The sequence below is a fragment of the Haliotis cracherodii genome, unplaced genomic scaffold (genome assembly GCF_022045235.1).
Source record: "Haliotis cracherodii isolate W230 unplaced genomic scaffold, xgHalCrac1.p SCAF_7, whole genome shotgun sequence".
NCBI lineage: Eukaryota > Metazoa > Mollusca > Gastropoda > Lepetellida > Haliotidae > Haliotis > Haliotis cracherodii.
The window spans coordinates 37,131,495-37,158,241 of NW_027266330.1; the positions used below are offsets into that span (position 1 = coordinate 37,131,495).

General features: G+C 41.9%; 2 protein-coding genes across 3 annotated transcripts; both read right to left on the reverse strand.

Annotated features, from left to right (window-relative positions):
* Positions 1-2,633: 2,633 nt before the first annotated feature.
* Positions 2,634-8,628, reverse strand: LOC139448094 (transcription intermediary factor 1-beta-like). Its single transcript, XM_071229608.1, has 2 exons — positions 8,463-8,628; positions 2,634-3,929 (listed from the first exon to the last, which is right to left on the reverse strand). Exons 1-2 carry the CDS (start codon positions 8,502-8,504, stop codon positions 2,901-2,903), a joined length of 1,071 nt encoding a protein of 356 aa, XP_071085709.1. The 5' UTR covers positions 8,505-8,628; the 3' UTR covers positions 2,634-2,900.
* Positions 8,629-12,559: 3,931 nt separating this feature from the next.
* On the reverse strand, positions 12,560-25,911 carry LOC139448418 (uncharacterized). Of its 2 annotated transcripts, none has more exons than XM_071229972.1 (4): positions 25,828-25,911; positions 15,166-16,589; positions 14,660-14,725; positions 12,560-13,984 (listed from the first exon to the last, which is right to left on the reverse strand). In XM_071229972.1, exons 2-4 carry the CDS (start codon positions 16,565-16,567, stop codon positions 13,335-13,337), a joined length of 2,118 nt encoding a protein of 705 aa, XP_071086073.1. In that variant the 5' UTR covers positions 16,568-16,589; positions 25,828-25,911; the 3' UTR covers positions 12,560-13,334. The 2 variants fall into 2 exon arrangements, with proteins under 2 accessions (XP_071086073.1, XP_071086072.1); XM_071229971.1 differs by lacking the exon at positions 25,828-25,911 and adding an exon at positions 17,857-18,999.
* Between the last annotated feature and the right edge of the window lie 836 nt (positions 25,912-26,747).

The window sequence follows — 26,747 nt, forward strand, 5'->3', positions numbered from 1 at the left end:
CTGATTTAGTATTGTTTCATGTGTGTTGATGAATAAAGAAGCAGTCTCTGAAGTTGGAATTGTTGACCGGTTTATTTATAAGAACTGACTTTAATATGTTCTTGTATTTATGGAGGTATAAACGCGAAAAACTGGTGTGCACGCTTTGCACAAATCCGCCATGCGGATCTACAGATGGCACACTGGTTTTCTTGAACAAGTAACACAAATATTTGTTCAATTCACCTCAAAACCAAATGGATTTACCAGATTCTGTTGTTTTGGGTGCAGGGACTATCAGTAATACAGTTTGAGTTTGACAGGCTTCACTTGATTCCCTAGAATGTAATGGCTGTCACAACACTGCACATGCTCAGAAGCCTCAGCCAATTTTGGATGGGAATTTAAATTTTAGAATGAAGAAAAAAATCAATCCTACTGACACACATCCTGAATTTTGATTTGTGTTTCTTACCAGAATACAATTGTCAGTTATATGTGGCATTCAGTTAGAACAGCCATATTTGTTTTTGCAAGACGCAGGACAAGCAATGTAAATTATTTGCATCCAAGCATGTTGTGAGAGTGCAAGAGTGCTATTTTGCGTCCAGTTTGAAACTGCTTCCCACAACAACAAAATAGGCAACTTCAACAACACTGTAGATCCCCTGGATGTGAAGTAGATCTAGACAGTTTATAAACACTTCATGCAAGATTCAGTCATCATTGCTATACAAATATTTTCTGCATACATTCTGAGGACTGTGCAAAGGATTTGAACATGCAAAGATCTACCACGTCCAGCTTGCTCAGTCTGGCAACTTGAAAGACATTTACCCAGCTGAATGTGCGTTTGAGAGGTGTTCAAATAGAAACTAGCCCTTATTCAAATGAAAATAATCCCACTTTTTTGCCTTTGTGTTTGTAATATGTATATCTATATGTAAAGATGGACGTCTTGGGATCCAAGATTCAAATACTAGATCAGAAAAAAAAACAAGACCCAGGAGTCCACTTTATTTTGAGACCTGTGGAGATCCGGGGTAGAATAGGTCTTCAGCAACCATGCTTGCCGTAAAAGGCAACTCTGTTTGTTGTAAGAGGCGATTAATGGGATCGGGTGGTCAGGCTCGCTGACTTGGTTGAAGCATGTCATCGATCCCAGTTGCATCAATCGATGCTCATGATATCAATCACTGGATTGTCTGGTCCAGACTGGATTATTTACAGACCTCCGTCATAAAGCTGGAATATTCCTGAGTGAGGCGTTAAACAACAAACAAACAAAACAAACTTAGACATAAAGTCATTTTTGACAGCTCCATTTTGTGTATTTTGTGCATAAGGGTAGAAGCTTAGTTTGGGATTATTCTGTTCCCTCTGTACCGACTCAAAGTAATACTTCATCGGATCAAGTAGTTGCTCACGAAATGTTTGACCAGTTGTTTTCGTTACAAAATAGTGTATACAAAATTGATGTATAATATATTCCAACAGGATTAGTGTGAAATTTCAAACCTTTGCCTTTTGCCGATGTTTGGGAATTAAATGTTAATAATAGCACAGTCGGGGAAAAAATCATCTCATTTCCTGGCCTCAAAAAGAGAATATGCACTATGTACAGTCCTCTTTTTCATATGGGCAGGGAAACAACAACTACCATATTTTAACGTCTTTTGACATGACGCGGATGGGGAGCAAAACACACACCTTCCACTCTCCAGGCAGACGTTCTATCCACTATAGAACACGGAAGCGGTCTCACTGGGTGGAACGGGGCCCAGCAGGTGGTAAGATGATCATAAACCTCTTCATGTAATTCAGCCCTTTTATAAAGGGAGATGGTATTATCGTACCTCCATTTGGCACATATATGTCAGGTCTCAATGTAGACGTGCAGATTCGCCCTGATTATGTTTCTTGCTTTGTTAGTACCCGTGCCTGTATGCTTCACCATCTTGGTAAACCTGGAAGACGTGGGTCACTTCAAACTGAAGTGCTACACAAAGCAGCATTAGGAACACACCCGGGGTTTCACTGTACATTGTAAAGCACCTTAGCGGTAACACACGGACACTCTATGTTATCTCCCACACAATGATCTGTTACCCATTGTGTGTTTGGTCATTGTGTTTCACCGCAGTCAGCACTATTTCAGCTCTATCACGGAGGCCTGAAAATAGCCTGACAAACCAGTGGTTGAAATTACGAGCAACGTCTTATGCCGTCGGGGTACGATGCCACGCTATCAACCAATTCAGCTACTACTATAACTCTGGGGACTTATTTAAAACCTTTCTCTGCCAGGCGTATCTAATTGTGAACGGATGGGGAATTCAAAGAAAACGGAATTCAGATTTGTCTCTGCAACTACATCCTTATTGGTCATGGCAAGTGAGTGAGTATGTCTTAACGCCGCTTTTAGCAATATTCCATCAATATCACGGTGGGGGACACCAGAAATGGGCTTCACACATTGTACCCATGTCGGGAATCGAACCCGGGACTTCGGCGTGACGAGCGAACGCTTTAACCACTAGGCTACCCGACCGCCCCTGGTCATGGCAAGACCACAATCGCCTGGATATTAACACGTCATTTGTCTGAATGCACAATCATGCGTATGAAAATCATTAAGCACTTTGAAACTGACAACTATTTTATTCATGTTCATGTATACAATATCTCCAACAGGCCTATAAATTAAAATATTCTTATCAACATTAACTCTCCTTTACCATACACAGCTAAACATAAATAAAACTAATAGCACACAGTTCATGTTCATTAAGAACAACATCAGCTGGCATCAGCCGTTACGATTCTTCCCAGATAGTGCCTCTAAATAAGAGTGGATTTGTAATTGATGCCTTGCCTTGGGCAATAGGGGTCATGTATTTGTTAACGTATTAACTTCAAACCTAACAGTTTGATTCATGAACAAGCTTATTCACCTTCCCAAATGTACGGATATCTTGCAGAAGGTTTGCCAGCCCAACCTGCACAAACACCAAGTCAGAGTCGGGAGACATGGGTTCAGTCGTGGCCGTCTTCAGTGGGATCCCACCCTCCAAGACCTCATACTCGGGGTCATGGAAGAAGGACATAGCTTGATAGTAGTAATCCATGGTCCGTGTTATCTGCTCTCTCAGAAGCATGAGGTTCTCGTTCGATGTCTGGCGGAATGCGCCGTAGTGGTAGTTCAAAAGTTGCTGATGGTGCCGCTGACGATCATTGACAGAGATGCGGAGGTTCTCGAAGGCATCGTGGATTCTCTGCCTCTGCTCGGTGGCTTTCCTGGTTATCGGTTCCAATGCTTTGACAGATGTGATCTTGGAATCCAGGCGGTTGGACGTGCTCTTCAGGCGCTCCTTCTCTTCGTCATATGCATCATCAATGTCTTGAGTTTCGTGCCCGGAATGTTCCCTTGTGTAGCAGTAGAGGCAGATGAGCTTCCGGCATGATGTCTCCCGGCAGTAGAACACCACGGGGTAGTCGGGGTGAGAGGAACACTTCTGCTTCGTCTCCCGTTCTGTCAGTGGGTGAGAGGTGAGGTCTCCCAGGTCCACGGAGATATGGTTCATGGTAGACTCCAACTGGGCGTGGTAGCTCTCGCATTGGTCACAGAGGAAATGGTTGCATTCAAAGCAGTACACCTTCCCCTTATTGCCATCCAGTTTGTTGGTGCATTGCAGCCTCTCAGGGGCGTGCTTGGCCATGTATAGGATGAGCTCATTGCGGTGGACGTAGTCAACTGGAACTCCCTCCCGCCCGATCTGCTCGGCGGAGCATGTCTTGCAGTCGGTGTCTCGGAGGTCCCCGTGTTGTTGCAGACAGGGTTCGCAGATAGCGTGGAGGCAGCGCAGGAGGCGGGGGTCACGGCGCTTCACGGCGTACTTCTGTTCACAGAAGGAACAACCAAGCAGGTCATCATGGTTCATTCTGACGATCTGTAATGAAAGATAGATATGAGAATCAGGTCGAATACGTTTGATAGGATAAAGTTGTAGGGAAGGAAGGTATGAATACCCTCCTGGCATCTCCCTATGTGGAGTCTATATGCACCCTGGATGGCAGGTTATACACGAATAAGTGTGCATATTGTGTGCAACATCAGACCGCTTTCAACATTGCAATAGGAAATCAGATTTGTCACACCACAAACACATTTCATTTGGAACTGTGAGTCCTGAAATCCCCTCTGTCCTGAAACTACCAATGCAACCATTTCCTCTGCGACCAAAACGAGAGCTATCATCCCCGTCAGTCCTGAAACCACGTTAGTCCCGAATCCTTGTTAGTTCCGAAACACCTCTATTCCTGAAACTTCATTCTACTAAAGTCCCGAAACCTTGTTAGTCCCATAACCTCGTTTGTCCTTAAATGTCGTTTGTCCTAAAACCCCGATAGTCCTGAAACCTCATTCATCCTGAAACCCCATCAGCCCCGAAACGTCTAGTCCTGAGACCTCGTTAGTCCTGAAACCCATTTAGTCCTGAAACCTTATTAGTCCTGACACCTTGTTAGTCCTGAAACCTCGTTTGTCCTGAAATCATGTTTGTCCTGAAATCTCGTTAGTCCTGAAAACCCATCTGTCCTGAAACCTCATTATTCCTGAAACCTCGTTTGTCCTGAAACCCATTTAGTACTGAAACCCCGTTAGTTTTTATTTTTACAGAAATTCTCACAAGTTTCACGTCGATAGTCTTTGCCTTTTCTCCCAAAACCAATTGCCTTATGTCTTCCACTTTTGGGTGCGATCGTTCAGCCATTGGGTTTATCTGCGTTGCCCAGCTACATCTATGGTGAACGACTCACGAGACACTTCCCTCTCGAAAATAACGTCGTCCAATTTACGACGCGATTAAGTTGCGAGCCTGTGTTTGAATTTCCAGAAATGACGTCATGGTGGAAGAATTTTTTTCGTAAAAGAAATAGAGAATATTTCATGTGGCGAGTGAAATATCATGTTTCTCTCATCGAGTCATGGGGGATAAGGAGATATTTTCAGTGGCGTTATGGAACATCCTATTTATTATATACTTTTTGCGTAGTTGTCTTCCGGAAAATTATATTATTTCATTGCAAATGTAAAACATTGAAACGTAAACTCTTGCTACTTAACACACAAGGACGTTTCACCTACCCTTATAAAGGCGACTTGAAAAGTAGTTCCATGTGTGTAAAATCTTCAAAAAATATAAACAAAAGTAAACAAAGATATTTATGTTTACGAAAATTCTTTATCATACATTTAGATGTGATCACATACAAAATCAACTTAATTAAAATGTTCTTGAAATCTACGAGACCGCTGTTGGAAGCGAAAGAATACAGGCTGGTCAAGTAACAAAAATGGGCTTTGCGAAAAGAACATTGACGAGTTAAATGATAAATTTTGAGTTTATAACGAAATATTTTTAAAAGAATAGCAAACGGCAAGAAGCGATATTAACTCCTTCTCCCATAACAGGGCTTGATCTTCAATCGCCAGCAGTGGTTTATTTTTTTTCACCTAATCTGATTGGCTGCCTGAGAGTGGAGAGTTGTGTCATCGTGTTTTGATTGGCTGGCTAAAAATAATTGACGGCACTATTTTCGGATCGGGGATACCCGAGGTCGTCTAGTACAGGAAATCCCCAGCAGGCAAAACATTACCGTAGTGACAATGTTTCCATTGCCGAAAGTTGATGACCGAAGGAAAGTTTGTGGGAGAAGAAGGGGTATGATATATGGAGATATACCACAGAATTTCGGCTTCCCAATGTACCAGATTCAGTTGCAGAATGAGAAGACGGTAACCGAAGCGAGATACCGCATCGATATTACGGGACCAGGGTAGCAACTCCGGTACATTCTTTACTGGGCGTTTTCAAGGCTAATAACAAAGCTCATGAAACAGTTAATTAATTCATGTAAAAATACCGATGAAATAGAGAAACAAACCATATTGTTTGGTATTTTTAAAAAACAACAACTGTCAACCACATAAGAAATGTCAAGTTCCAAAAAAGTTTTGATCTAGAGCCGATCGATCAAAAACATATTTCATAGATCTATTAAAATAATCGAGACTTAAATTTCATATTTTAAGAAAATAAACACTCAGATAATTTGGATCTAGAGCAATACTCAATTTTAATGCAGGAAACGATCAATCTTTGCTGGACGGACCGTACATCTCACGACCAAGATGTTTTGCAACCACAGCAGTTGTTTCCCCTTTCAACAGGTGGAGTTTACCAAGATCAATATAATTAATGTATTTTGGCCTATAATTATTTGGTATTTTTTAAACATTAAGACTTCAATTATTTAAACATACTATCTCAGGACATTTAAGAAACTCATTATGAAAAAAACAACATTACCCCGTTAAAACTTGAATATATTAAGTCATACCTAAATCTAAATAAACTCCAGAAAGTAATATATGTATTCATATTTTTTCTTAACTATTTTGATTTATCATAGGGAGCAGACAAAATGATGAAGTTCAAGATGGTGGGCACCAATCAACCTTTTTTAGGTATTTTTTTCAAAAGCAATATTCTTTTTTTTTCAACAATGATGTACATTTATGCATCTTAAAATATATTGTGTACATTTATTCATCTTAAAATATATTGTGTTTTTTAGATAGGATGAAATAATCTCAAAATTAATTTCTTATTATAAGTTTTAGGTAGAAACTCAATATCACAGTCAATTATTTTCAGAATTTACAGACAATACAGAGTATTAAGACATGTAGAATTAGGTTTGTCTCAAGTATATTCTTTAAACCAAAGATTTATTATATACCATGATTACTGAAAAAACCCACTTCTTTAGAAATGCATTAGGAATGTCTAATATTAATTTAAATACTTTTTGCCCCCAAAAAATCAATCTTAATTGGGTTTATAACATTTGTTTCTAGCGACCAAATAAACGAATAACGTATTTACATACACTAAAAAGGTGGGCCTATTTAGTGTTGCGCATTGAAAATGATAGTCACGGCGAGTCGAATGCAAATAAAGTTATGGGCCGAGAAATCCAAAACCATTAACAAATATCAAATCACATTACTAATTCTCAAAACGTTACCCCCATCAGCTTTTAATAGTTAACAAAAAACATAACACGAATGCTAACAAGTGGCTTGCCTGTCACGGAAACTTCGTGTGAGTTGTCTTCGCTAGAACCTTTTTACCTGTTTATGTTACAGTTGTCTTACTGAGCATATTCGAAAACGAGGCTGGGGGGAATCCCGAGTGGTTACTAAACACGGGAAATCTTCAACTACGAGCTCGACTTTTTATGGCATATTGTTATGGGAGAAAAAGGATTAACCACTGTGTTCGGTTGTTACCGAAAAATCTACACACGAGTGATTAATCTGTCACAATTAGAACTCGGCAAAGCCTCGTTCTAATCGTGACAGATTAATCACTCGTATGTAGATTTTTCGGTAACAACCGAACACAGTGGTTAATCCTCTATATAAATGACTACTGCCATTCTTTTGCCTTATCATAACTAGCGTAAAAAGGAAGTAAACAGTTTGTGTGGGGGCTATATATTGACGATAAAGAGAGACAATATGTGGGGAGGTAACTCTTGTATGACAATAGTTCCGTCTGGACGTGTTATGTTCACTGCGGTGATATATCGAGTGTTATATTCACTGCAATGAAAATATCACTTTTCGCAACTTCAGAAAACGCAGAAATATGTATTATAAACGCTTCGTTATTCATTGTTCTTTGCGATTTATCGCGTAGCTGTCTTATACACTGGAATGAAGTTTAACACACGACTAAGTGTGGATGACGTTGTGCAAAGTCCCCCCGTTTTCAACGCCTACTTGTCTGATATGTCCTACAAACCAACATGTCAGGGTTAAACCCATGTTCATGGTTATTAATGCTGGTAAAATCTCTATGACGCAAGTGGACATAACTTCATTTATGCAGAGTTGTAATATAAATATTTGCCTTGTTGGTGCTTAAATAATTGACACGTTACCATGTTAACAGCATTCCACATCGGATGCGCGTTTTCTTCTTTACATGAAAATACCAATGAATACATTATACATATACATATACGTAGACCAGCAATTGTATATCAAAGCAGATAATCAATAGTTTGTGATATTCTGTTTGTTTGTTTGTTTGTTTGTTGTTTAACGCCGCACTCAGCAATATTCCAGTCATATGTAAATAATCGAGTCTGGAACAGAAAATCCAGTGATTGATATCATTAGCATCGATCTACGCAATTGGGATACGATGACATGCATCAACCAAGTCAGCGAGCCTGACCACCCGAACCCGTTAGTCGCGTCTTACGACAAGCATAGTCGCATGTTACGGCAAGCATGGGTTGCTAAAGACCTATTCTCACCCGGATCTTCGCGGGTGAAACCTCTTGTGAAATATTGTGCAAGTGGAGGAGCAGTTACGCTGTTTACTGTAAGACTAAGAGTAGCTTACCTCAGAATGAATTGAGGGGATAAAATTGAGAGTCCTGTACATGGAGGTGTCTACCAACTCTTCCTTTAGGTCTACAATTGTTGACAACTCTTGGCTGCCTGCTCATCTCATCATCCCCTCATCTGACCGTACAGCATCTGAAGCCGGTCACGCCACCTCTGCCCAGAAGCAGCTTGCATTACGACTAGTTTTATGAGCCGCTGTAAATTCCGATACACTGGATCTTGATTTACCCGTGTGGTCCCGTGGGAGAGACGTAAATGTCAGCGTTTGAATATTAGCGTAAATAAAATTTATGAGCATCTTGACAATGGCTTGACAACACATGCGGTGACAGGTCGATGAGTTGCGTTGTAGACTCTCGGCGTGAGCTGACGCCTTCTGGATATAGATCAATGGGACGTTATATTGCGCGCGATAATTGCATGTATCTATTATTGGTTCCGTGATCGTGAATGTTGTGTAAAATATACGTTCAGCTATGTGTCAAGTTAAGCTTTGTTGTTCGTATACATGTATGATAAGCGGGGCTGATTAAACGTTGGAAGGTGTAAGCTGTTGTGTCGTATATATTCAAAGCCTTTCTTGAATGTCTACACTGCAAGTCTCACAATGGAAAAGTAATTTCTCGGGCTACACCCTCTACACTGCAATCCTCTTCTCCGCATCCAAATTCAATTTAGCGCGGTTAAATCTACAGATAACCTAGTTCTACATTGAAAACACAGTAGGTGTATCTCCATTCTACCATGACTAAATAAAACGCGAACTCTTTGGTGTTAGCAAATATACTGAGTGAAGCGGCATGGGTTGAGTCCAGTGTTTTGAGGGGGCTATCGATCTGAATTACGGAATCGACGAACAAAATATGGCACTGTATATACTCAAGCAGTTTGTTTACACGGTAATACTTCACTCGAACATATGACAGACATTGAAAGCATATAAGCACGGCAACTTGGTTAGCTAACATGAGGTGGGCATCCCTAAAGAAATCAAAGCAAGCTTTCGCTGTACATGGCGCGTCACCATTATGACGTCATATCGGTCATTGTGATGCAAAATATATGATGTCACAGTCGCAAAAATTCTAAGCTCTCTGTTGTCTCCAAAACGTAAATACATTCCCTTTGTAGATTTCTGTCTTGTTTTCTGCACGAAATGTATTGCAAAACATCCTTTGAATATTTTAGTAACCGCATCTGTGCATTTTGTAACCTGTAATTGTAGATATAATTATTTACATATGGCTACCGACAATGACTGAGAATAGTACTATTCTATGAATATTAGCTTCCGCGGTGATGCGGCCGTCAAACCAGTTGTTTCAATCAGAGGGGGTTTATTGTTATTCAATAGTCTCTGATTGACCAATGAGAATCGAGTATGTTTCAAATTCATGGTAGAATGTTGCTTAACGCCGCATTGTTAATGCATGAACAATCCACGTCACCCGGGTAAAATGGAACACAAGTCACCGACCCCGACGAACCCCACTTTAACTATTAATTGTCAGAGGTTGTATCCCTCCCATAAGAAATCAATATAAGTATTCGGTACATACATTGTTATATCTATACCCTCTGCTATGTAAATATTGACGCTTATACGAAAACAGGGACCCGAGGACCCGACCTCTGAGGCCTCGATCCTGTCAGATCACCGAAGGGGTTACGTCCTCGGGTCTCATGTTTGCATCATTCGTTACCAACTCGTGTAATTCCGGCACAATCCGAATAGCGACTCGTGACCCTCTCGTGGCCATTTTTGCGACCGGGTTCCGTCTTAGCGCAAACGGGCATACCTAAAACAATTGTCAACTCGTTGCGTAATGGTTCACACATTTTCCTTATATATTATATATATTTCAGATGCAATTTAAAGCGCATCGGGACGTGCGGAATTATACAGTATGATTGAACACATTGAACTGGGTCTTTGGTATTTTTAAATGCAAGACATAATATTATGTAAAATCATAATTATTTCTGAGGGATTCTTTGACGAAGAACCTGAAATCATACGTGCATTCTGATTGGTTTGTCGTATTTTCACACATAACATTCATCGATAGGGGGACGAGTCTTCTTGCAGGTTACGGAAAGGGGCGAGTGGTGACGAATGATGTTTGCATATAAAAGTACCTCGTCGCAGGGAAGACTAATACACGGAATTTACTATTGGGGTCATTTCACGGAACTTACTATCACAATCGCAGGCTGAGTAACTATATTGTTATTTCTTATTGAAGTACGAAGGGTAATTAAGATAGATATATATAAATATATATGGTTTTACACCGCTTTTACCAATATTCCAGCAATATCACGGCGGGGGACACCGGAAATGGGCTTCACACATTGTACCCATGTCTGGAATCGAACTTGGGTCTTCGGCGTGACGAGCGAATGCTTTAACCATATAGACTACCCGACCGCCCCTGTCTGCAGTGACTTCTAGATAATAATTTACACATAAAAGACTAAACATGCTTACTTCGATTCGTGTGTCTATCTTGTTTTGCTATTAATGTCATTTGTAAAATGAAAATGTTAATTTCATGTTTCTCTCGTTCTTGATACAATTGCGGTCACAATCGCCTCACAGATTATACTTGTGGCTTTAGCGTCTGGGGCGCCGATTTCCGATGTGCAGTGCTGCCTTCCATTGGTGCTTTCTCCAGAAACCTATGCCCGTTGATTCGGATACCAGATGATGATTCTAGTGTTGTCAATACCATGATCGATCGTTTCACTGTAGTTATTAACGCCTGAAAACTGCATCACGTTTGGCTACATAAATCTGACACGCAGTAAAAGAACAAACATACTGCTAGATTTGGTGTTAAACCAAACTCACTCACTCGTTCATACAAAGAACCCCACTCATTCATTCACTCGCTAACTCACTCACTCACTAACACCTTTGAAATACTTGAAATCATTAACGGTTCACATTTCCGACCACCGAGATAATTAAGCAGCACTTGATGTTGTACAGTTCAAAGGAGTCAATAAACGTAAGTTTATGACGTGATCTAATGTGCTCTGGCACTCCTACAGCGTGATTCGTTGTTTACACTATTGACCACTGGTTTGCCTGCTCCAGGCTTGTCGGGGTAATGTGGTTACGGCGTAAAACAAGTAACAACAACGTACGACTCAGAAAAAGTAACGTTATACAAACGTGCAGGATATGCTGCCAAAAACCAAGGGTCATAGTCAGGTCGACAATTGCACCAGAGGACTTTGTGCGGATAAGGGACGCAACCCTGGACACCCAATTGTGACATCTTATACCATTTGGGTACCCGTGTGCCCGGTTGCTATAAGATATCGATCGGCCTATTATTTGCCTTGTCTACCTAAAATGTATTGGGTTGCTGACAGTCTTTGACACATTAAAACCATCCACGGTTGTACAACATAACACCTTTATCAGTTGTTTGGGTTGGTGTAAGGTCATATCCAAGATTCTACAAAAAAATACTCTGAGCAGTTTGGCCAACACACATTCGTGACGCTATGGTACTATGTCCGCCACCAGACAGTTCCCTACGGGTGATACCATGTGTTCTTGAACGCCGCAATGTTCCAGCTGCAAGACCAACCGATCCATTTAGTCGATATGGGGTTTAACGTCGCGACCATGATCACTGCACTTTTATGTGTGTGTGTGCGTGCGTGCGTGCGTGCGAGTGTGTGCGTGCGTGCGTGCGTGTATGCGTGTGTGTGTGTGTGTGTCTGCTTGTAATAGTCCGGACTAGTGCCGATTTATAGTGCTAGCCCACCGAGATACCATGCCGCAGATATCAGACACAGTATACTGACTCCGAGCTGACAAATCCTTGCTTCAGCCCCTTAACGCCGAGCGCTAGACAGGGTAACAACAAGTACCATCTTTTAACGTCTTTTGGTATGTCGCGGCCGGGATCGAACCCCGGACCATCCTCTCCCCGAGCGGACGCTTTACCACTTATGGCAAACATGGGTGGCTGGAGACTTATATTCTAACCTGGAATCCCCTATAGGTTTTGCTGCATTTTGTATATAGAATGGTTATACTACAACGTGACACAAGTTGACTTTTATTCCCTTTATTCACCGTAAAGCAATATCAATATCACAGTTCATGGATAAAAATACCCTACTAAAGTGGCCAGGCTATCAATATCGTAACACCTTAGGACACTCGAAAACAGCGCTGCAGAAACAAACCACGCATCTGCGAATTGAGAGACGAAAGTTTTTAACGTAATACAAGTTTACAACTTTCTTCGAGGCATGACACAAATTAAATTTTTCAGCAATTGTTTCTGAAAATTACATTTAAGCTTATCTTTCTCGTCATTGATTATATTTTCATACATTTCATATCATCTTTTTTGTAACCACTAAATCTACATAACATCGACAAAAATGTCTATCTGACAATTCCATCATATCCTAAAGAGGCCAAAAAAGCTTTCCAGTAACTCTCGTGATAATCTGAACAGCGTATTACATGCCAAATACATGACTTGCTGTCTCTAATGAAATTAATCAAAATAACCACGAAAAATCTAGTTACACTCTGCCAACCAGTCTGTCGTATGACGACATTTCGACACGGGTCAAATCATACCAAAAATATATTCCTATCTAAATCAATGCATGTAAAGAGCTTATGATTTACAGGCAAGTATAGTATTAAACGACGCAACATAACTTAAACTTATCTAATCTTTATTACATACATGCTACACCTACATCAATTAGCTAAGGTGTAAATGACTTAACTGCAACCACTAAACCCTATGATATGGCAAATGTTTCAGAAATATGTCGAAAGTTCACATCAAAGAACCAGTCCATACTGACGGCATTGCACCATCTAGATATTCTGGAGAATCAGCCAGGCGATATTCCTGTCCATCTTCAGATTCGTGCCGCTCACGAGCGCTGTTTCCACATGGGACAAGTCAGTGTTGTAGACCCCAAACACTGGCCAGAGAGGGCGAGAGATCTTGATGTTATCAGCTGTAAGAAGAACCTTCTCCTCGTTGCAATCGATCACCACCAGCTTCTTCTGCTTCTGCATGATGAAAAAGCCGAACCGGAGTCGAGCCTTGGAGTCTGGTTGATTGGGTAGGGTGTGTGGGTAGTGTTTCAGGCTCTGCCCAGCTCCCCAGGTTCTGCGGCACAGGCCGTCATGTTCTGGGCAGTTAGACAGTGAGACTCCCCATGCGTGACTCTGGTCCTCGGCCTTGTGGTGGAGATCTATGACGTCCCTGTCGGCAACAGCAGCTTCAAAGATGAGGCTTCTTCCTCCATGGATCTGCTTGATCTCAATGTCGGTCCAAAACTCCAAGTAGGACATCCCTGTGCCGTCTAGAGGACGAGTAGACAAAGCTCCTTTGTAGTTCTTGAATCTCCAGCTGGCACTTGGTGATGGCAGGTTGGGGGGATCATTGACCAGTTTCCCATCGTGTGTAACGTGATTCTCCTCGTAGACGGTTCCTTTGTCAAACTCCATGTATACGCCTGAAAACAGATATTCACAAAAACAGATATTCACTGCGGCATTGTATCCGAGTGGGCTAACACTATGAACTCATGAACTCGGCATTAGTCCGGACACTCAGACACACACACACACACACACACACACACACAGAGTCACACACACACAGTCACACACTCGCACAGACACACACGCAGTCACACACTCACACACACTGTCACACATACACGCAGTCACACACACGCACATACGCATTCACACACACAGAGACACACACTCACACACAAACAGACACACACGCAGTCACACTCTCACACAAATACAGACACACACGCAGTCACTCACTCACACACGCAAACACACTGTCACACACACACATACGTGCACGTCGCTATATACTCCATTACAAGGGCGATCTGTAATCATTCGAGTCATGGGCCAGTCACATGATCACACTACATACACATCACATAAACCAAACACTTCACACACATACACCACATAGCCTGTACAATCCCCATTTCTTTTACAACAAAATGGGGTATTTTGGCACATATTCTACCCTGAAAAACCCAAAGTGGAGAGTACAATAAAAATAAAGTTATAATGCATAGTAAAGAATTACGAAAAAAACCATATAGATTAATAACGATTGCATATATTGCCATGAACACGGCAAGAACATCTTGACTTACACTTGATTGTGTGTTCAGGCTGGAACAACTTAGGGGAGACTGAGAGAACAGCGTCACGATCCGAATCTGCAACAGGGAACATGGATGAGATCGAGATACTTCATTAGGCCTCCTTCAGTCAGATCATTTAAAGCATACATAGTCCAGAATAATGCCTGGATAGTGTATCGCATCAACAAAAAGTAAATACATTTGCAGACATAAAAAAGGTAATTTTTATTGCAAATAGACAGTTACCCGGGACATATATATATATAATTCCGAACGAGTTTGATTTTGCACCGCTTTTAGCAATATTCCAGCAATAACACGGCGTGGGACACCAGAAATGGGCTTCACCCATTGTACCCATGTCGGGAATTGAACCCAGATCTTCGGCGTGATGAGCCAATGCTTTAACCACTATACTACCCGACCGCCCCCATATATATTTCTAACAAACGAGAGATGACACCATGAAGTGTGATGAAAACAACATATTGAAAATACTCTGTTCCATGATTTACCTGGCTCTGGTGTTATGCTGTATATCATAGTGTCTTTTGTGACAGGATCATCATCATTTTCTCTCAGTTTCTGGTGATGGGCATGGACGTAAACTGCCAGTGCAGACGATCCCGGGAACATGCCAGCTTCATTTGGTGCAGTTCGGTCTTCTGTTGGATCTAGCCGTGGAGCTTCATCGTATGAATCTGGCGCAGATCGTTGTTGTGGTGCTTGATCTGGTGTGATCACATCACAGTCCAGAGGTCCACCATTCGGTTGATTTCTATCATTCGGATATCTACTGTGAGGTATCTGCCCCTGGGGATAGTTTCCTGGACTACCATTAGCTGTATCTCTGGTCTGTGGGCCATGTGGGTTTCCTCTAGCGTCGTATCTTCCGTCTTCCGGATTCTGGTACATTGGGTCTGCATTTCTTGTTTCTGGATCATACGGGTTTCCGCTAGGTTCGTACCTTCTATCAACGGGATTCTGGTAGATGGAGCCTGCAACCCTGGTTTGAGGGTCATATTGATTCCCTCGATGATCGTAACGCCTGTCATCTGGACTCTGGACAGGAATATTTTGTTGGTATGGATACCCTCCCTGGCCTCTTCTGTCTGGACCGTTCAGGCCATCTCTACTGTATGGATCATGGGGAGGCAATCCTTCAACATCCTTTCCCCCTGTATAACCATTAAAATCAACATCTCTGCTACCTCTCCTTGGGGGCACTGACTGAGTGTTTGGATCTAACATTGTAATCTGAGGCATGGAATTAAAATCTCGTCCGTCTTCTGGAGGCATTGATGCTCTACGCATTGGCGGCATGGACTGTAGAGAAGACCGTCTCTGCTCTAAAATGATATCACTCTCGGAGAGTTTATGCTCTTTTGGAAATGTTTTGCCCTTGACTGCAGCATCAACATCCTTCTCATTGAAAACCTTCCCAAAATTCTCAATTTCTTGAACCAGGTCAGGTAGCCCATCATCTCGAAACATGACATCACTGGGAGGAACTGGATCGGCGATGTCTTGACTCAGCAGCTCCTCGGCTCGTGTGTGAATCATCCCAGTCAAACTAAGTAGCTCGGGTTTTGTTGTGTAGACAAGAGTCTTATCACAGTAAGACTTGGTGTTCTCAAGATGAGCTAGCAAAGAAGCAAGGTCAGTATCTCCCCTTCCAGAATGAGGGGAATGGTCACCAAATGATGCCAGCAGTTCTTCTTCTCTCTGGTCGATGGCAGCATAGAGTGACTCAAATACCCTGTCCATATCTCTTTGCAAGCCTCCATCTTCATTAGGCAGAGGTTCCTGGGACTCAAGTTCTCTCAGTTGGCAGTTGATCCTATCAAGGAGGGGGAGCAGACTCTGGCACACATGACAGGGGAGACTCCCGTCTCCCTGTCTTATCTCAACTGGCATCCTGTGCCACTGGTAAGGTCTCCTGAAATCAAGAATATATATATATATATATCACTAATTACCATTTCAATTTCATAGTACATGAGGGGCAATCGGGTAGCCTAGTGGTTAAAGCGTTCACTTGTCACGCCGAAGCCCTGGGTTCGATTCCCGATATGGGCACAATGTGTGAAGCCCATTTCTGGTGTCCCCCGCCGTGATATTGCTGGAATATTGCTAAAAGTAGCGTAAAACCATACTCACTCACTCACACATAGTACATGATCTACAAACTGCACGTGTATATTTTTGAGACAAGTATTGTGCCAAATTAAGTGACACATTCCAAATATGATTGGGTCCAAGTTAAGTCATGAATCTGTTTGAGTTAATCAACTAAAATCTCAGTATAATATTATCAAAGTATATACTCATCGACAAAAGAAACGCGAATATCATAAATGTTGGCTAATATATTAAGATTTACTCATATTCAAGAGATATTAGATTGATTTTATACAAAAACAAACTGGTATGTTGTGTGAACCGACGCTCATAAACGCATCACATGTGACGTCATAGATCCATGACTCAAGATGCACCATTTGCCTCGTGCAGGATTAGCGTTGAAAGTTTCAAAATCATGTGTCAGGATATCGTCATAAGAATAAAGACATGTGGTAACACTAGACGGTTAGTTTTGTCATTAATTGGTACACATTATATGTTTCTATGGTTCTCGTTTCTATTGGCAGTGAGTATATTAACACATCACCCTACCAACCTGTGTTGTCGATTGGCAGGGCATCTAATTACAACATTTAGTGAGATTTTGGAGTATTCATAGTCGGTTATAATTGTCAAAGGCTATTGACGATTGTATTTTTATCGATCTCTTTCGTCACCTGTCACTGAATATAGAACCACACAGCAATGACATTCATTGTCACAACTGAAACTCAGCAAATACTTTCTACATTCTTATTGCTCCGGCATTGTATTGTATTTATAAATAAACTTGACGAAACCATCTCTAAACAGTTGTAGTATTCAGTAATCACTTTCTAGGAAATGTGTTACAGAATCTAGCGTGGATCCGATAGTTATGCATAGGCACACAGACTGCACCCAAACCATCAAATTATTAAATAAATGACAGCAAAACGTTTGAATATTATTTCTTTACAGAAATTCACTTGAATCCACATTAGTGATTGTTCTATTTGAATTCATTGTAAAGTCAAACTACAATAAATTATTTAATTACTAAACTACACCATCTGCCTTAAAGATATAAGAACCAGCATTACCTTGAGTGCAACACTCTAGTGTTTACAGGTATTATCGCATCTTGTGTGTTCCCTCTTGTTTTGTCTGATGGCGAATCAAAGACAATCCGCTGTCCTTCTGATCCATCATTTGTCGACATTCCACCAGCGCCATAGTGCGGAGACATCATAAGGCCAGCAGATGGATCATTGACTGATTTGTCTGACCAGTCACTGCTTTGACTTGTCTTATTACCTTCATCCCTGGTCTTGCTGATACGAGGAAATGTTTCTTTATATGCTGGCATGCCACCATAACCACACGGCTGAGAGTTCATATGTCCAGCTGATGGAGCCATTGACGTTTGGCTGGCCCACTCACTGCTTGGCAAACTGGTATCAACATCATCTGTATTGCTGCATGTTTTGATCTGCAGCGAGGTTTCTTCATAAATTGGCATTTTACCATCTCCATGATGCGGAGAGTTGACATGTGCAGGTGATGAATCACTGCTTGACAGACTCGTGTCAACACCATCTGTATTGTTGCGTGTCCGGATCTGCAATGATGTTTCTTCATAAATTGGCATACGATGATCATCGTTATGTTCAGAATCCACATGCCCGGGTGATGGGGCACTGGCCACTGTGTTAGACCATTCACTGCTTTGAGGACCTTCATCAACGACCTGAGCATTTGGATGTTTATTTGCCCTGCAGATCAGTGGACCCTGCAGAGTTGATTCATCACTTATGGACACTCCACCATCATTACACCCTTGGGACTCTATACGATCAGCTGCAGGAACAATGGCAGTCTGGTTGGACCATTCACTACTTCCGATACCATTAACGTTTTCGTCAGGATTGTTATGTATATCCGTAACTTTCGGTGGACTATGTCGGCATAATTTGCTTTCTTGCTGTGCACTTTCCTCCTCAACAGGCACAAGCTGCGTGACAGTCGTGTCTGGACCATTGATCGCCTCATCTATCTCAATTAACGGTAGCTTCACTGAACCAAATGTATACCTGCCTTCATTAATGAACGCACGCTGAGTGTTCTCAAGGAAAGTTTCCTTGTGATCAATATACAATATGGACATCTCGATGAAACTGGCAGTCAAATCTGATGGTAACCTCCCAAAGCTGATTTCTGGATTCCTATTTAGGTTTGATGGTTGTATGACACCTTCAGACACAGGAGAGGGAGCCTCATTTGCACTAAAGTCGTTCTTATTGATAATGATATTTGAGCTCGATCTGAATTGCTGTTGTAGTCTGGCTAATGGTGTTTCTTCTATGTATACCTGTTCACCAGCTGGTGATACTAAATGTTTAGTCGATGGAGCAATTGTACTGCTGATGACAGGGTATTCCTTTGTTGTTATGAGGTGCTCATGTGATAGGTCCCGAGGTATCGATTTATGGGTTATGTCAGTAGTAATACATCTGCCATCTGTATGAAGTTGCTGGTTAATATCCCTCTCATCTTCTTTCACCAAAGTTCTTGGGTAATCTTCTTCTCTTGGGGAAATATGTTGTATTTCTGTTTGTATCAAGGGGTGTACTGCCTCTGGGTATGTATGTGCTTCTCTATCTTGGACAATCGATGCAGGCGTTTCCGTACTCTTTAGTGCAACCCTGTCATCCGAAAAAGATACTCTCCTTTGTCCTTTGGTCTGGTTTCTATCTAACGATGCTACCCTCTCCAAGTGTTGTCCTCGATCGGCCTGTATTGTTGGCTCTTGTTTGTGTCCTGGTAACTGCCTATATTCAATTACTAGGTCATTGTCTGGCCTCTCGACAGCCAATTGTAGGTCACAGGGTCCCTGTATTTCTTTTTCTCTGTTCAGCTGTTCTTGGCGACCTGGATTTATCATTGCTTGTGAGTGTCCTTGAAATTGTATATCGTGTGGCGTCCCGTCTACTGTGACAGGTTGATCGTCGGGTCCTTGTACGGACTTACTGGGTACCACGTTCCTAGATGTAGTTACAATATTTTCTTTATCTATTGGGGTTTTTTTATTTTCTACACCAAGTGATCTGTCATCATCCACTCCTTGCGTCTTTGCGTCATCTATTTTCTTGCCAACGGTCAACTCTACTATTCGCTTTTGCCTATGTTGATTACCTCGAGGGACTAAATTGGGTTCATGTATGTATTTATGTCCATTCATGGCAGGTCGTTCCGGCTGTTCTTGATTACCTGGATCTAATATTACCCGCCTTGGTCCTTGAACATATGTGTATTCATTCCGTGCATCCTGCGCCAGTATGTTGTCAGTGACTGCCTGGTCAGGATGATCATATCGTTCTTGGACAGGCTCACTTCTGTCAACATTCCTAGACGTTACAACATTTTCTTCATGTACTTGGTTTTCTGCATCATGTGTTCTTTCGGTACCGAATGCTGCATCAATGGGCCCATGCATGAGCCTGTCAGTGCCCCCCACTACTCTGTCTGTTCGTTGATCTTGATTGTTCATCGTTACAACATTTCGTCCTGGTATATAGCTATGGCCACTTGGTAGATCAACTGATGGAATCTTGAAAAGTAATGCTTGATCAGTCGGTCGTGTTATTTGCTTGATAACTTGTGTACTTAATCTCTCTGGTACTTGTTGATGCTCAACGGGTGATAAAGTTTCTTTATACACAACACCATTGTCATTGTATTCCTGATAGCTTGGTTCAACTTCTTTCTTTCCATCACTTAATGTTACTCTGCCAAGTTGTCCTTCTTCATCAATCTGTTTAATTGTTATATCTCTCTCCCCAGGCAATTCTCTGTATCCGGTCACTGCATCATGTGGTGGTCTGAAGTTTTTACGTGTTGCCTCGGCAACCTCTGCAGGCAATTCTCTGTATCCGCTCACTGCTTCATGTGGTGATCTGGTGTCTTTTAGTGTTGCTTCACTAACCACCCCAGGCAATTCTCTATATACACTCTCTGCTTCATGTGGAGATCTGGTGTCTTTTAGTGTTGCTTCACTAACCTCCCCAGGCAATTCTCTGTAACTGCTCACTGCTTCATGCGACGGCCTGATGCCTGTCAATGCTGCTTCACCATCCAATGGCACTTTGTATGAAGTCTTGGTAATCACATAGTCGGTTGGTCCATCATAAGACAATGCAGGCTTATTTGGTCCATCTTCTTGCTTCCCAGGAGCTGTCATTGGCACAGTGTACCGCTGTCCTGCAGTCAGTGTTTCACCACCAAGCCTGTGCATTTGTTTGTGGAAACCTCCAGCATCACAAGTTGTTGTTATTTCTGTAAATGCAATGTCACTCGGTCTGGATGGTTTCTTATCTCTCTCCAAATCAGCACCGTAGGATATGTCATCATCGGCCAATGTCACTTCGTCAGATCCATGTACCTGCCTGTGCTGAGTTGTATGGTCAGTATAAGGCGTGGTCAGTCTTGTGCTGTGGAATTCCAGAACTGGCTTTCCTACATTTGCCTTCGGTCCATTTGCAGAAAATGTATTTTGTGTTTTTCTCTCTGTGAATGCTAACAACTTTTCCTCTTGTATTTGGCCATCTGTTCCTGGTAATGTCCCATCTTGATATCGGCCCTGTATTCCATGAGTCAGTTTAATCAACTTTGTTTCAATCCTATTGGGTGTCATGTTTCCATGAGTTCCATCTCCTCCATCACGTATCACATTGTCAACCACACAAACGCGACTCCCATCAGGTTCATCAGCCACATGAAGGCTACCAGTCCTGAAAACATTGCGAGGTACCTTATTCTCAAGACTCGAATGTCTTACGAGAGGTCCACGCACACCGTACTTCCCGTGCAGTTGGTCCCTTCCTGGAAAACCTTGCCCACGACGTGTTACTGTTACCTGTCCGGGTCCAACTATTCGCCTGTACTCACTGACTCTTGTTTGTCCGGGGAGTCCGTCATTGTCAACAGCAGTTGCCTCTTTTACTACACTAGCTCCATGAGGCATACATACGTTTTCAGATCTTACTCTACTGTCTGTTTCCTGGTCCATGCTCAGCGTCACTTCTGAGGGACCTTTAGTTACAACTGTTCTAGTCCATGCTTCCTTGTCTGATTGCTGCACTGGTATAGGGCCAGGGTGGATGTCCTGTATATTTGTCAGAGCGCCACTGCCTTGTCTTCGTGTTTCTTTTGTGTTAGCTATATGCGGTTCATGTTCCAATGTCCATTGTTCAGAAGCTGATTTTGAAAATGTATTACCTCCATAGAACTGTTCCCTTGAATAGGAACTGAAATTCCTTCTATTCAGGGGACTCGGTTCAACGGCTGTCATTGCATCAGTCTTGGAATCGGTACTGAACTGCCGAACAATCATAGACCGCCCATGTGTGCTTTCACTGTCAGAGACATCAGACTCTGAGTCAATCGACACGGATATATCTCTATATAAAGCTCCACAAGACGTGCATGTTTCAGAATGCTGTCGATTTAAGTGATGCCTTTGTGTCGTGTTGTCATCATCTCCAGGATATGACTCCTGCACCTTATCAACACTGGATGCATCCTGATAAGAATGACTTGGCCCTGTGGAACCATCCTGAAGGATTTTATTCCCTGCTCTGTAGGAAGCGTAGACCGATGGCGCACCTGCATAGGACTTTTCAAAAACAGTTTGTCTAACCCCGGTACCATCAGGTTGTATCCACACCAACTGATAGGTGTTGTACTCCGGTTCGCCATTCCCATCCACAAGTAATGTGTCCTCTTCAGTTTTCTCCATTGTAATTCAGTTGAGGTCGTTGATGTCTTAATCCATTGAGCTTGGAGGTGACAGATGGCTGTACTGTGGCTCGTGTGGTTTGAAATATGACTGACCGTTCACCTGCCTTGCTTTCATATAGAAACTCTAAAGGTGACGAGCCCTAGTTATTGGAGATCAGTGAACTTTGAACTATGATTCACAGACAGTTACTGTCATGACAATGTCATGTTTCCTAATCTTCAACACGCCACGTGCTTGTGGGTAAACTGCCCTTTAAACTTTGTTGTGAACACTTGACAGGATTACGTGCAGTTTGATATGTGGAATAATTGATTATCAATTATGTATGTGAAAAGTACCGAATCCATATCCACTCCCTGCGACAATATAAGGTTCTGGTTTGTTAGCCATGATGGACTTGACCTGACCACTGCATTGTCCAGATATATATCTTCCATGTCAGTACTAATATGTAGACATTAACTTGATTTTATTGACAGATCGTGAGGCTCCTAAACAATGAACGTCATTCAATATCTTTGGACGTGTATTTGACTGATGCGTCCCGTTATGTGGTAGATGGTACTTTTATCACCAATACGTGCGAGGGACTGTTTCCAAGTTTGCAACATATGCCATTTCAGCGCTTGTAACATCGACATCCCCATAATAATAGTGCCTAGCGTGATCTATGTACATATATATATTCACAATACCGTTTGTAGGACATCACATTGTTACATTCCGATCAAAAGTGCGATTACATACAAAACCAGAATGGTGTTATATGAACGATTAGTTGGGTTCACCGTAAACATGAAAAGTATTCAGTTTTCCCTACCTTTTATCTAACTGCTTGAAGTTCAAAGTAAAACACGTTCCAGCATTTACCACTTAGGTGAATACCACGAGCACGAAGCTAGTGCTCACAAACCAAGGATCAGAAACAGGGCGAATCTTGGGTTAGAACCTGCGATCAGCAGATCCTGGCACTGCTAAGGGGGCGCACAGCGAATTGCGAAGACTAGGCCATCTATGCTCCCACATGGCCTCTGATATTCAGATATTGCAATATCTAGATATTAACATGGATTGTTTATGAATAGTGAATGATGGTATTGAGCAAAACTATGATTCATTTTGTATTTAGCGTTGGCTCGTCACGCCGAAGACCCGGGTTCGATTTCCGACATGGGTACAATGTGTGAAGCCCATTTCTGGTGTCCCCCGCCGTGATATTGCTGGAATATTGCTAAAAGCGTCGTAAAACAATACTCACTCACTCACTCACTCACTCACTCACTCATTTTGTAGTTAAGAGGTATGTGTTTACTATGTTTTACAGATCCGATAAACTTCTATAGTTGTGTTCAGTTTTCCAACAATACGTTAAGAAGATGATAGTGCGTGGTGGATGAATTATTGATCTTTCGTCGAAAAGAGAAACACAAATATATTGATTAATAGTTTTAAAATTCGCTAAATTTTACTCTGTATATAATTGTGTGGGTCGAGTTTATCGTCGCTTAGAACAGTGAGTGAATGAGTTGGATTGAATGCCGCTTTAACAGTATTCCAGTTATATCACAACGTGTAAGCTTAATGTGGGAGCAAAGTCCGAAGTGATGCACTTTGGTGAAATCCACTAATCGGGGCGAACCGTGTTTCGAACCCACAAACATGGGTTTCTGGCGTCGCCTACCCAAGGGACCCAAATCTTCACAGCGAATTGCGGCGCCATAGACATACTGTTTCGCCGCTTTGAACAGTAAGTTAGTTTATTACATGATGCATTGGTTCAATGTTGAAAGCCTAAAGTGAACAAATCGAAGACGTTTATTACGATTAGGGATCATTACAGCGATAAGGGGTACAGATAATACAGTGGTGTAACAGAGTTACTTCCCCTTGTCTCCATGATCACCTGAGACAAAAAACATTTAAGGCGGCAAACGCTGTTCACTAACTCAAGGTTCACTAACAAAAGAAGGCTAATCTTTAAACGGGAGATCTAAACAACTAAGGGACGCAACTCTGTAGAAACAGCGGACCTAAACAACCAAGGGACGCAACTCCGTACATTGCCTAAGAGGACTGGAACATCCTTGCTCCTTGTCTGTATGTAAATTTGAAACGTCACTGCCCAAGAATTTTCACACTGTTGTCTGCCAAAACAGTGAGTGTGTATGTATAGTTGTATGGGGCTATTAGCAATATTCCAGTCATATCACGGCGGGTGACACCAAAAACCAATGGTCCACACATTACACACCCATGTTGGGAATCGAACACACACCTTCGGCGTGACGAACGACAATTTGAACTACTAGGCTACCACACCGCTCCTGCCGAAACAGATGCCATTGGGCTTAAAGGGAAAAAAGTGATGAAAATCAAATGATGGGATCACTGAAAATCAGTGATGACACCAGGTGTTAGAGAAACGGGTAAGCATGACCACTGTAATATTTCATCTAGTTGTAAAGACCACATACAGAATTTAGTTGAGTTTAACATTTAACATTGCGTCAAATGAATAACAGAGCAAATTAATATTTTCCTCCTTTGAGGTTAAATATATTTTTTCGGTGTTTTGCACTGTATTGATTCGTGGTAAAGCTGATAGCGTCATACATTTTTTATACTTTAGTTTATTATTTTATGGTACGGACGTTTTTACCCCGTTCACATGCCATCATTTACTTATGTGGCTACCCCACCGACCAAGAGCTTCCTGAAGGCGTGCCAGAATCATGTGACCCAGAGTACAAATCTCTGACTTCCCCAGACTATAAGTTATCAGCCCCCCAAGCCGTGATCGTGGGTTTCCCGAAATTGGTAAACGTCTAACACTACGGGATTTCTTCATTCATGAAGCCGACTCTCTCTGACACAACCAAAGTTCTGTTCAAAGCAGAACTCAACACACACACTCACTCCTATTATTTTGACTACCAAATAAGTGTTGTGTTTATCATGAAATCCTCCCATGTCTTATTGACGTTGAAGACATGTGAGGCAATAAACACCATCATCAAACCACACACGACTCATTATCTGTCTATTGCTGAAAACCACTTCTGTATCGCAGTCACATAACAAACCTGTACACAACACATCGTTCCTGCCCACCTAGAGGCATAATATGATGTACATTCATGGACACAAGCTAAAACTACGATATCCAATTTATGACACATGTCTACTGCATAATCAAGCATGTAATCACCCAAATCCTTATATATGTATAACACATTAAAGCTTAACTGAGACATGTGACAACATGAGAACATACCTGTACTAGATCGCTAAGTCAGTCTTGGGATGACTGTGTCCGCCATAGCTTCATCCTGAGTCTCCGAGTGCGGCGACAGGTCGGGATATTGATATACGGAGAAAGGGCACAGAAGTGATAAACATCTTGTCCTGTAGGTGGGATGACACATGGCATCGTTGACAGGTGGGGGCCCCATAACAGTCGACATGAAGACGAAAGTGATTTGTTTTGTTGCGCCAATGGGCGTTTCTACTTCTCGCGTTCTTAATGGAAAGCTATATAAACCAAAGGGTGTTTTTCTTGTAATGTAAACAATATTGATACTAAGTGTTGGACTGCATAACATCGTTATGGTAAGCAGTTGTGAGGGAGTAGTGTTTTCTGTGAGGACAATCGTGACAGTGACGTCATTAGAACTGTATTATGGACAAGGTGTCTGCATCAGGTCAACAGTGACGTCATTAGAACTGTATTATGTAGAAGGTGTCTGCATCACGTCAACAGTGACGTCATAAAAACTGTATTATGGACAAGGTGTCTGCATCACGTCAACAGTGACGTCATTAGAAATGTATTATGTACAAGGTGTCTGCATCACGTCAACAGTGACGTCATTCGAACTGTATTGTGTACAAGGTGTCTGCATCACGTCAACAGTGACGTCATTAGAACTGTATTATGTACAAGGTGTCTGCATCACGTCAACAGTGACGTCATTAGAAACTGTATTAAGTACAAGGTGTCTGCATCACGTCACAACAGTGACGTCATTAGAACTGTATTATGTACAAGGTGTCTGCATCACGTCAACAGTGACGTCATTAGAAACTGAATTATGTACAAGGTGTCTGCATCACGTCAACAGTGACGTCATTAGAACTGTATTATGTACAAGGTGTCTGCATCGCGTCAACAGTGACGTCATTCGACCTGTATTA

Excerpts from the sequence above, each read along its gene's own strand:
- LOC139448094 (XM_071229608.1), bottom strand. The coding sequence starts at position 8,504 with ATGTACAGGACTCTCAATTTTATCCCCTCAATTCATTCTGAG. Across the intron at positions 3,930-8,462 it reads TCCCCTCAATTCATTCTGAG|ATCGTCAGAATGAACCATGA; the intron begins GTAAGCTACTCT and ends CTTTCATTACAG.
- LOC139448418 (XM_071229971.1), bottom strand. The coding sequence starts at position 18,920 with ATGTCCATATTGTATATTGATCACAAGGAAACTTTCCTTGAGAACACT. Across the intron at positions 16,590-17,856 it reads ACTAGAGTGTTGCACTCAAG|GAGACCTTACCAGTGGCACA; the intron begins GTAATGCTGGTT and ends TCTTGATTTCAG. Across the intron at positions 13,985-14,659 it reads GCCTGAACACACAATCAAGT|GCGTATACATGGAGTTTGAC; the intron begins GTAAGTCAAGAT and ends ATCTGTTTTCAG.